An 11,203-nucleotide genomic window follows, 5' to 3' on the forward strand; every position below is an offset into this window, starting at 1 on the left:
TTGTGTCCGGACAGAAGTGGCCGCCGCGCCCGGAGCCGGTCCCGCGGCAAAGGCCCGGCAAGCAAGCGGACTGCACAATGCCACGGCTGCTCCCAGCTCGCGCCCTGCCCCGTCCTGCCTGCCTATCGCCGCCCTTCCTCCCTCTCGCTCTCTGCACGCCTTCCTCTCCCTGCTCTCCCATCTCTTTTCATCTTGCCCCCCCTTTCCTTTAATTCTCCCCTCTCCTCTTCTTTTTATCTCAGTCCTCCGTTTTCTTCTCTCTTTCCCTCCTTCCTTCCTCTCCATGGGCCTGGCGCCGTGTTTCAGTTGTTATGTCTCAGGCTCAGTCTCTCTCAGGCTCTGTCCCCTGATGTCCTCTAGGTCTCTGTCTGGCCCCGGGCCCGCTGAGGGCTACACGTCTCTGCTCAGTGCTGCCAGCAGCCGCCCAAGAGCCAGGCAGGGTCCCCAGCCGCCAGGGCTGGGGGAGGTGCTGACGGTGCTGGGGATTTGGAGAAAGCCTCGGCAGGGGGACGGGAGGGAACCTCCTGTCTTTTCCTTGAACTAGTGAGGGAGAATTTTTGATTGACAGCTAACCCGACTCCATCAAGGCCAAAGAGATATTCTGTTTCTTGCTGTAATTTGGATTTCCCACACCAGTCCAGTCCGGGGGAGGGGAAGACAATCAGAGCTGAGGGCGAGGAGGCTGAGGCCCCGGGTTGTCTCTCCCCAGCCAGGCACTTCACACACACCCCCCGTGCGTCGAAATCCCAGCCCCGCTAGACCGAAAAGGAAAGAACTGAGAGGGGGAGGAACAGGGACTAGGGAGGGGACCTGGAAAGCTGGGGTCAGTGCTGCAGGCTGCAGATATGCCCTCCCCCCTCAACTCCCCCCCCCCCAGAACACACAAGCTACACACTCTTGGACATCTCTCCCTAGCCCTTCTCCACCCCAGAGGAGACAGGTCGACAGAGATGCAGGAGAAAACCATCCTTCACCCCCACCCCTGGCGTTTGGTCCCCTCCTGGGGACAGGAATGGGAAAGAAGGGCAGGCGTCTCATGTCTGGGAATCCTTGTCCTTCCCTGCTGCCTCAGAACCTGTGTCTCAGCCTCAGCTCCTGCCCATTTCCCATAGCACAAACTGGGACTCCTCTCTTCTGACCCTGAAATTGCACCCCTCCTTCAAACTCACTCTGCCGAGCCTAGGGTGCATCATGTCTCTGGGGGACATCACCTGCCTTTCTCCCTACCCCCCAGCCAACCTCCCTGCCCCCTCTCTTGTACCCACACTGAGAATGTCCTGCTTGCCAAAAGCCCACCTTTACTAAACCACCATGGGGCAGTCTGATGGAAAGCAGAGGGCTGGGCAACAAACCCCAAATTCAAGGAGGAGGGTAGCAACCAACTTATTGGGGGGAGGAATCCAAGTTGTCTGATCTTCCTTACAATCACATTGCCCCCTCCGGAATTCCTGCATCCGACCCCAAAGAAATTGCTTTCTCCCATTCCTCCGTTGCTTTTTTCCCGTTCCAAAAACAGCCTACAATTTTATTTAATGAAAGACACATTTATGAACAATCAAATGATCCTCATAAAAATTTTATTGAAGGACGTAAAAACAAGCTACTTGCCCACGACCGAGGTCGCTCTCTCTTGCCTTGCCCGCTCTCACCCTGGCTCTCTTCAGACAGAGCCCTGGAGTGACTTCTTTTGGGGGGGGGCAGGGTTGTCGCAGAGATGGAGTTGGGGGCAAAGGAGGGTGAGCAGGAAGACGGGATGGGGACGCCCCACTTAACTTGTGCTGATCTCTCCTCCACTTCTTCAAGCTGGCAAAGAAAGATAAATAGATATAGACAATAAATTTAAAATAAAGGAGCTTGCATATCTGTGCCAAAGCAAAGAGAGGACTTCTGATGATAAAGGTGTATGAGGTCCCACCCCTCCCACACGCAGACCACCTTCCCCAAGCTGCCCTACCCCAGATTTGGGGGGCTGAGTTGGCCAGTGGCAGAAGGACGCTCCCCTTTCCCTCCTTCCCTCCCTCCACCCCAGCTTCCCCAGTCCCCTCCCACCCTCCCTCCCTCGCTGCTGCTGCTCCAGAAAGAAATACATACATACACACTATTTAAAAACGCATTTTTAAAAGCCACGTTCCGAACTGACAATCGCTGATCTCGGCTCGCGCAGAGACTGCGGGAGCATCGGGGCCGACAGAGACGGATTACGTCAAGAAATAGTTCCTCCACCTACCTCGGCCGGCCTCTCCGCCCCTGCGGGGCTCCCGCGCCCAAGCTCGGCCCTGGGGGTCCGGCAACCCTGGCTTCGGGGACTGGCATTTTCACCCCATTAAGAAATCCTCCAGGGTGGGGGGGTGCGGGAGGCCATCTGCTTATGGGTGGACATGGGCAAGGGGGTGCTCTGATGAGATACGAGTTGTCCTGAGGGGGTGGCCGGTGCCTTGGGTCCAGAGTTCCGGACCCCCGGGAAAACGCAGGTCGCGGGGATCAGCAGAGAGAAGGGGGTGGGAGAAGGGGGGGAAAAAAAAAGCAAGGAAAAAAAAGCCCCTGCGCATTGATCCGCGCCGTATTTTTGGGTAAATACGATCACGTGGGGGCCGGGGAGCCAATGAGCTGCGGGGAAAAGGCTGGAAAAATAATTACCTGCCTTGATTGTTCTGTGAGCAGATAAAAAGTACATATACAGTTCATACAATAATCTTATGTATGTAAAACCCTGTTACGATGTCGGCGACGGGGCCCATCAGTAACTATTACGTGGACTCGCTCATCTCTCACGACAATGAAGACCTCCTAGCGTCCAGGTTTCCGGCCACGGGGGCTCACCCCGCCGCCGCCAGACCCAGCGGTCTGGTGCCGGACTGTAGCGATTTTCCGTCCTGTAGCTTCGCGCCCAAGCCGGCAGTGTTCAGCACGTCGTGGGCGCCCGTGCCCTCGCAGTCGTCCGTGGTATACCACCCGTACGGCCCCCAGCCCCACCTCGGCGCCGACACGCGCTACATGCGGACTTGGCTCGAGCCGCTGTCCGGCGCCGTCTCCTTCCCCAGCTTCCCGGCCGGGGGCCGTCACTACGCCCTCAAGCCGGACGCCTACCCCGGGCGCCGCGCGGACTGCGGCCCGGGCGACGGCCGCAGCTACCCGGACTACATGTACGGCTCGCCCGGGGAGCTGCGCGACCGCGCCCCGCAGACACTGCCCTCGCCCGAGGCGGACGCACTCGCCGGCAGCAAGCACAAAGAGGAGAAGGCCGACCTGGACCCCAGTAAGTTGGGAGCAATTTTCCTTTACAACCGGCGCGGGAGGGGAGGGGAGGCCGGGCGGGGGGGGAGCCAGATTACAGCCCCTCGCAGCAGCGCAGGGAGCGCGGGAGAGGGGCGAGGGCGAGGGGGCGAGGACTCAATAAAAGCGAATTACCTTGGGGAGCTTTCAGGGGCAGGAAGGTCTGAGAAGGGAGCCCCGGGAGCCAGGTTGGGAGAGGGCTGAGGGGGGGCTTCTCTCCCTACAGCTGGCTTTGATGAGAGACCCCCCCCACCCCCCAGCCCAGGCTTTTTGGCTCAGTCGCTACTTTCCAAGAAATGCAGACAGGGCCAGGGGATGGTGTAGGGGGTGAGGTTCATTTTATGGTTTGAGGTGGGATTGGGGGAGAGATGAGGAGGACATTGGGGACAGAGAGGAAATACCCCAGGGAGAAAAATCACCCCTACCTCCCAGCCAGCATGGGGGTTCTCACCCCACCAGGGAGTCATTAAACAGAAGGTGCATGGACTTCTTCCCCCAGGAGCACTAGGTGAGGGGTCTGGGGGTTTTCACAGCCTGGGAACTTGGAGAAATCAGGACTTCCAGAGTTGGGGAAGAGAAGTGGGGTCCCAGTCTCCTTAAACTTGAGAGCCTTCTTCTGAGGCTCTGCAGGAAAGAGGGTTGAGAACTGGGCTCAGGGATGAGGAATGGGGGGGAGGCATCTCCGGATTAGAGAATTATACACACACATACACATATACACACACACACTCCCATCAAGGAGACTGGAGCCTTCTGAGTATTGCAAAGAAGGGCAGGGGTGGGGGGGGCAGGTGGGAGCTGCTGGGCCAGAGAAAGGGGAAAGAAGGGGAAACAGCAGGGGAGGGGGTGCAGCCCCTGGGTGTGAGGAAGTGTCTGGGGGAGTCCCAGGAGGGGGCTGTAGGAAATCCTTTCCTCCAGCCCCATAAGGGGCCAGGGCCTAATTATACCCCTCTGAAGGCTTCCCTCCTTGCCCTCAGCTACTCCCATAAACCTGAAATTGGAGGCTTGGCTCCTGCAGAGCCTGTCCTGGGGCTGGCAGGAGGGGGGCACTGGAAGCCTAACAGGGAAGCTAAGATATGGGGGAGCCTGTCCCAAGGCCAGCAGCTCTCTGGGGAGAGGAGAAAGGCTTTCCCCATTCTAGCATCACTCTGAGAATTCGCCTCAGCAGGGTTGAACTCCGAGAGCGGAGCTGGGCGCTGAAGAGGGTAGTGAGGGGCTTAGGGACTCTCAGGGTCAGGAAACAGAACTGCTGAAATTTCAGGACTCGGTCGTGGGCTGGGAGGGTGGGAGGGGGCAGAGGAGGAGGGAAGTGGGGAGGAGAGAGACCTCGCTATAAAAATAAAAAACAAGAGAGAGAAGCGTTTATGGGCCTATGAAACGGTTGGGAATTTGGACTTTTTATGAGCATATTCTCAAATTACTACTCTTGAAGCTGAGGACCGGACTGTAGGGGCTTTGATAGCTTTGATTTCCTATAGTTTTAGGTGCTAGAAATTGAAGAGGGGGCAAGATGGGGAGGAGGCAGAATGCACAAGGAGTCAGGGAGAAAATTCCCGAAGCAAAACGTGTCCAAATTCAGGTTCAATTGTTGCATTTGGGGAGCCTGGCTAAGCCTGTGGGGTAGGGCGGCAGGGGTCCTGGGCTAGAAAGGGGCTCCACTGACCCTTGCCTGTGTTTGGCCCTCCAGGCAACCCCGTGGCCAACTGGATCCACGCCCGCTCCACGAGGAAGAAGCGCTGCCCCTACACCAAGTACCAGACGCTGGAACTGGAGAAGGAGTTTCTCTTCAATATGTATTTAACCAGGGACCGTCGGTACGAGGTGGCCCGGGTTCTCAACCTCACCGAGCGGCAGGTCAAAATCTGGTTTCAGAACCGGAGGATGAAGATGAAAAAGATGAATAAAGAGAAAACCGACAAGGAGCAATCCTAAACCCTGCCCCAGCCTGCTGCCTCGGCACAGCCAAGGGAAAAACAAAAACCCCACAAAAATACCCCAACCCAGGCGGGAGAGAGCACGAAAAGAAAAGGAAAGAGCAAGATAGAGAAAAGCCAATCAGCTTAAAAAGAAAAAAAAAAGGAAGGGGAAAGGAAAACTCTTGTGATTTGGGAGGGTTCAGTGTTGAGAAATTGGTGTTTTAGAGTTAGTTCTACCCAGCGAGGAGGAGGCGGGGAGAGAAACCGCGTTCTCTTCTCCCAGCGCAACTGAAATAAATAACACAAATGTGATTTTTCCCTCCTTTCTTCAGAGAAGCCAGTACTTGAATCGCTATATTTCTATTTTTTTTCTGTATAGTATTTGGTCCGGGCCATCCCTCCCCAGGCCTGGGGTGCTCTGCGTGCAGATTTTGTACAAAAAAAGACACACACACCTACACAATAACGATCCCCAGCCCAGGAGCGGAGGGGCGAGGGCCCGGACCGGGCGGCAGGCTGGGTCCGGCGGCTGGGTCCGCGGCGCAGGCCCGCGCCTCGGGCGTGTACATAGCCGTGTGTCTCCTCGTCCCCAGCGTCCGTCCTGTTACGTGCTTCTGTTTGTTATGCTAGAACAGCTCTGTGTTAATATATCGAAGTCACTTAAAAACCCAGAAACCCAACCGTATCCAGTTCTCGTTATTTCTCCTCCCCGTGGCTCCCAGGCTGCTGTCGTGCAGGAGGCAAGCGCTCTGTTCCTTTGGGGCCAGCCGGAGCCAGGGAAGGGGCTCCCTCTACCTCGGAAGGGCAAGTGCCTGCCGCTGCTCTCCAGGCAGGGTGGGGTGGGCGCGAGGGCTCCAGGGATGGAGTGGAGGCTGCTGAGGCCCGGGCCCTGCTTGTGCCTGCCCCGCCGGCTGCCTGTGAGTTTCCTGGTAGCTCGAAGGAGTCCAGGGGGGTGGGGGCATGGCATGCATGGTTTTCCCTGGCTGTAATTAATTGTAATAATTTATGAGTACACGATCGGAGGGAGGAGATAGGTGAAGATGAAAGTTGGGTGCTGGGTGAGGGCCCAGGCTGGATTCTTGCCTGCCTGCATTGGCGCTTCGAGGGGTGGCTGGGAGGGAGGGAGGGTGTGCGGTGAGCGCTGAGAGAGAAGGCTGAGCAGGCCTCAGGGAGCAGAATAGGCACTGGGGACTGCATTGAGAGTAAAAAGGGAGAGAGAGAGAGGGGAGGGAGAGAAGGAAGGAGGGAGAGAGGAAGTAGGGAGGGAAGAAAGAAAGGGAAGGAGGGAAGGAGGAAGGAGAAAGATGGCAAAGGCAATACAATCAGAATTAGATTTAGTTTCAACTTCTCAATGCATTCTCAGCTTCTCCCTCTCGCTCTCCCTCTCCTGGTTCTCTTTTCTTCTCAGTCTCTCCCTCTCTTTCTCTGTCTAGTGGTTAGTTTGAATGTTGGTTTGGGGGTAACAGGGTTATGCTGAGTGGCTGCAGCGTTTCTGGGGCTGACACGGTCAAGGCCTAAGGAAGCTGGTCAGGGATTAGCCTGGAGTGGGGTGTTCCCTGATGGTGGTGGGACCCCAGGCACAAGGGTAGAGGCCTGTATGTGCAACAGCTCATTGGGGCTGGTCAGTTGCACTGCACCCCAGAGCGCCTTCCCCGGCAGTTTTCATCTGGTAATCAGAAGCAGACACGAGCTGCTGGGTATGCCTCAGCCCGTCGCCCCCTTTCTCGGAAATCCCCCAATCTGGAAACTATTAAACTCAGACGGCTTGAAATATAGCACTTTAATATCTCAGGCTGCCCATTCTGGCGAGGGTGCAGGGTGTTGTTCTGAGTACTTGGGGAATACCACCATAAAAGAAAATCATTGGGGATCCCAGTCCTTCTGCAGCTTCCTCCATCACATGGCCTTACAGGATTGGTGAGGCACTCGGAGGGACCAGCCCCTTCCCCATCATTTGAATCTCCTACCCCCTCCTTCCATTCAACACTCCGATTTCGGGCACTGGAGGAGGTGGGAAGGGACAAACATTTTGTGTGGATGGTATTTTGAGGGGGACAATCAAAAGTCGCAAACACTGGTTTTTCCCAGTGGCTGAAGCACCTTCTCTTCTTTCCCACTGAAGAGACCTCCTCCCTAATTCTAGAAGCAGTTGTTTCCTTGGTCCTTTTGAATGGTGTTTTGCCTGTAGTTCATCCTCTTTTCTCAATCCTCACTCCCCCCTTTGGCCGTTTTGCTGTTCTGGAACACTGGCGTTGGTTTCACACCGGGCGGAGGCCAGGACACCCGTGTCCCTGGATCCTGACTGCCGGTTCTGACTGCGGGGACTCAGGCTTTTCTCCCAGCCCAGGCTCCGCGGCGTTTCCGGGCCTCCACCCCGCCCCTGCTCCAAGGCCCTGTCGCCTCCCCTCGACCCTCAGCGCGGCCTGCTTCCTGCAGCCCGCCCGAGCTGGCCTTACTCCGGACAGGAAGGAGGGCCGCAGGGCTCAGGGCTCCGAGGGCCCGGGCGAGAGCGTGGGATCCAGAGCAGGCCCACCCGGCCCAGCCCACTGTTCAGTTCCAGCTCAGCCTCCGGCCTGCGGGTCAGGATTGGATTCATTTTCTTAAATTTATTACAATTTGTGAATTAAAATCACAACACAACACACATCTAGGGAAAGAAGCGAAAGCTGGGGTGGGGGGAGCAGGAAGAGGGGCTAGCAAACGCCCTCCTGCCCTAATCTTCCCCTCCCACCTCTCCTCTGCTCCTTTGTCAGAATCACAAAACCCTAAAGGTTGTTCCACTTGGGAAGGCAGCGGATAGGTACATTCCCGCAGCCCCGAAATGCCAGTTTTATGGCGCTGTTTGTCTCCCTGCGCTGGATTCTGAATGGGGCCGAACAAAACAGCAGCGCGGAGCTGGCTAGACGTCTGGGCTTAATTGTTTTATGGTTTAAATAAGGTGGACACTCTTTCCTTTGAAATCGGATTATAGGAATGTTTTGTCTATGGCCCACGGAGAACAGGACCTCACTGGCTGGGAGGGAGAGGTGGAGAGAGAGAGAGGCGCGCGTGAGAGAGAGAGAGAGAGAGAGAGAGAGAGAGGTGGGCTACAAACCAGGGGGCAAACAGTCGGGAGAAGTCAGCGTCCCACCGCAAAGTCCTGCAGGAGGCGGCGGAATAGGCGGTGCGGAACCAGCGGCAGGGTAAGAGGAATAAGGAGTTTAGGGTGCGCGCCGCGGGAAGGAGGTCTCGGGAGCCTCGGAGCGTGCTTCTGCGTGAGCGGAGGTGTTCCGAGCCCAGAAATGCGCCTGAATGGGGGAGATCGCGGCAGGTCCTTTGCACAGTGTCTCTTAATGCGGGAAGGGAGGGTGACAAAAAGAAAATAGTGTGAAACCTTTGAGAAGGTTTATTTGGAGAACTTGGAAAACACAAGGACAGCGGTCCTGGGAGAACTCCCTTCCGGGGACCCCTCTCTCTCTCTCTCGCACCCGTTTGGGAACTCCTTCCTCTCTCTTCCCACCTTTGGGCCAAGGCTGGGACCTGCTTGCTCTATCTGTGGGCTTTTTCCCGGCCGGACTGCATTGGAGCAAGTGGACGCGAGGTGGCGCTGTTGCTCAATGTTAGACGCGGCGGCAGTGCCCCTGGCCGGCCTGGTCGCACTGACATTTGAGGCCCGGCCCGGAGGAGCAGCGGGGAGAAGGCCCCGCGCCCCGGCCCAGCCCGGCCCCACTGGCTCTGAGCAAATCAATCCTCTCACCTGCGAGGTGTAAATAAATCGCGAGTGGCGGCGGGAGATGGGCCCTCGCTCTGGCAGCAGGCTCGAGAGGCTCTGGAGCGCTGGCGTCGAGAATAATCGCTTTGCGAAGGAGATAAGCACCAGGCAGGCAGCGCGCAATTAACACAAAAAGGCAGAATGACCCGGACAAACGAACATAAATCCGTGGTACCTAGGAGGGCGGAGCAGGCCTTGGGGCGAGGGGCAGAGACGCCCCAGCGAGGATGGCTGCTTGCGGTTCCTTTATTTCCAAGCTCCGGGAGCGAAATCAACCAGATACGTGTAAAAGAAAAAAAGACAATCAAATGAAAAAAAAAAAAAGAAAGAAAAGACGAGGGACCCCCAAAAGGGGAAATCGAGTCCAGCCAGGGGTTTCAGGACTGGTGGGCTGTGAGAGCAGACGGTGGTGGCGGGACAGTCGCATTCCAAGACACAAAGGCCTGGAAGAATAGCTCTGTGGCAGGGTTTTCGCTGGACCATAAAATGTCGAGATATCCCCCCACCCTCTAAAAGATAAGGCGCAGGCCCCAGAGCGGATCTGGCCTGCCGAGCCTCCTCTTTCCAGGCAGGGAAGGGAAAATATTTATGACAGTCCCCAGTGCCCCAGATGCTGGGAACCCAGAGCCCATCTCGTTCAGCTTGGTACTCTGAGCACAGTGGCTCAGCGAAGGCAGGGCTGAAGCCAAGGCTGGAGCTTGCTCTGGTAGTGGAGGAGACCCCTGTCGTGCCCCGCATGTCCTGGACCCTAGGGAGGCCTGCAGCCCTGGCACAGCCCTCCTCTGATCCTCCCCTCCTGCTGCTCCAGGGCCAGAGTTCTGGACGTTTGCAGAGTCTGGGCAGTCCTTAATTCAGGCGCAGGTGGGCTCCTCCATATTCAAGGGATCCTGCAAGTGTCTTTTGCTGGGGCCCCAGTGACGACTCTTTGGGAATTGGGCTGACAGTGGCCATTTTCCCAGCAATGATTTAGATGATAGAGGGACTGGGGGTGTGTGTTATCTATACCATCCTTTCCTGCACTGCCATGCCTTCATCCATCCCTAGAGCTGGGCTCCGGATGGGGAAGAAAAAGATCTGGTTTTCTAACAGCCTCCTTCCTCATCCAACCCTGAAAGCCCAGGATGTGGAAGGAAAATCGGTAGCAAATTTTTTCAGGATGCAAACAGCTAAAGAGGCTCGTGTGTTTCTCAGGTATTCCTTCCCTACGTGCCTGGGTGCACAGGGTCTGTGAGGTGACAGGGGTGCTTCTGGGCATGCATGATAGTTGAGGGAGCATGCATTCGAGGTGTTTCAGGGTGGGAGGTGGCACATCCATGGTGTGTGTATCCCCAGTGTGCCCCACTACTGCCCTGTGTGCCACAACCTCACATACTGTGCAACGGGAGGACCGGAAAAATCCTTCTAATTCCTCTTCCTCATTCGTATGCACACAGCACACGTATTCACAGCTCTCTCACTTTCTGCCTTTTCTCTCTGTCTGTGTTAAACCCCACATAACTGTACACATTCATGGCCAGAGAAGGGTGCTGATGGACTAAGGTTCTTTTATCCATTAGAATTACCTTGAATTTACCTAGTCTTGGGGTTGGGGGAGGAACCCCCTAGAGAAACTGTGGGTAAATATTTAAAGAGTGTCCGTTGACAGTTCCCATCCACATCCTGGCCTGGGCAGCCTGCCTGGGGAAGTAGGGGCTGCAGTGAAGCCAGGGGGCTTCAGCTGGCATTTCCTATAGGGCTAGAGTATGTGGGGACAAGTAAGAGGCCTGCTCCAGTCCCCTCCAATCCAGATACAAATAGTCTCCTGAGAAGAAGCATCCTGGATCAGCCCAGCCCAAAACCAGGGATCCGCCAGCTGCCCTCTCCTCTGTCCCCATAAACTGCTTTGCTCTCAGAGCCCCCAGCCAAGCTTCAGGCAGGAGCTGGTGTCTGAAGGGGCACTGCAGCCCTGCCTGGGTATATGGAGTGCGCCCCACCTCCGGCCCTCTCCTCTACCCAGGCAAGCAAGAGAATCTTAGGGATGGGGGAAGGTAGGTGGTTTCCCACCCTGACGAGGGGCAGGAGACATGGAGGGTTGGGATGCCTGAAGTATTTGGGGATATGCTGTGCTGATGTGCTTGCCCCTTCTGAGTCCCCGGCTTAAGGACCCCCTGGGGAGCCCATCTTTTGGGTTAGGGGACCTTCTCTCTCTTGCTGGCATTCAACCCCCTGGGGGGAGGGTCTCGTACCTGTTGAGGTAACCTGAGTTGACCTGCTGGCTCAGGTA

At 56.5% G+C, this 11,203-nt stretch overlaps 1 protein-coding gene across 1 annotated transcript; it reads left to right on the forward strand.

The window, feature by feature from the left end:
• The first annotated feature begins 2,446 nt into the window (after nt 1-2,446).
• HOXC9 (homeobox C9) lies at nt 2,447-8,551 on the forward strand. The gene is made up of 2 exons (XM_026501704.4): nt 2,447-3,256; nt 4,961-8,551. The coding sequence occupies exons 1-2, from the start codon at nt 2,719-2,721 to the stop codon at nt 5,203-5,205; spliced, it is 783 nt and encodes a 260-aa protein (XP_026357489.1). The 5' UTR covers nt 2,447-2,718; the 3' UTR covers nt 5,206-8,551.
• The last annotated feature ends 2,652 nt before the right edge of the window (nt 8,552-11,203 follow it).

Source organism: Ursus arctos, unplaced genomic scaffold, assembly GCF_023065955.2.
Source record: "Ursus arctos isolate Adak ecotype North America unplaced genomic scaffold, UrsArc2.0 scaffold_26, whole genome shotgun sequence".
Classification (NCBI taxonomy): Eukaryota; Metazoa; Chordata; class Mammalia; order Carnivora; family Ursidae; genus Ursus; species Ursus arctos.

Coding starts and splice junctions, on each gene's coding strand:
- HOXC9 (XM_026501704.4), top strand. CDS start 2,719: ATGTCGGCGACGGGGCCCATCAGTAACTATTACGTGGACTCGCTCATC. Junction 3,257..4,960: donor GAAGGCCGACCTGGACCCCA/GTAAGTTGGGAG, acceptor TTGGCCCTCCAG/GCAACCCCGTGGCCAACTGG.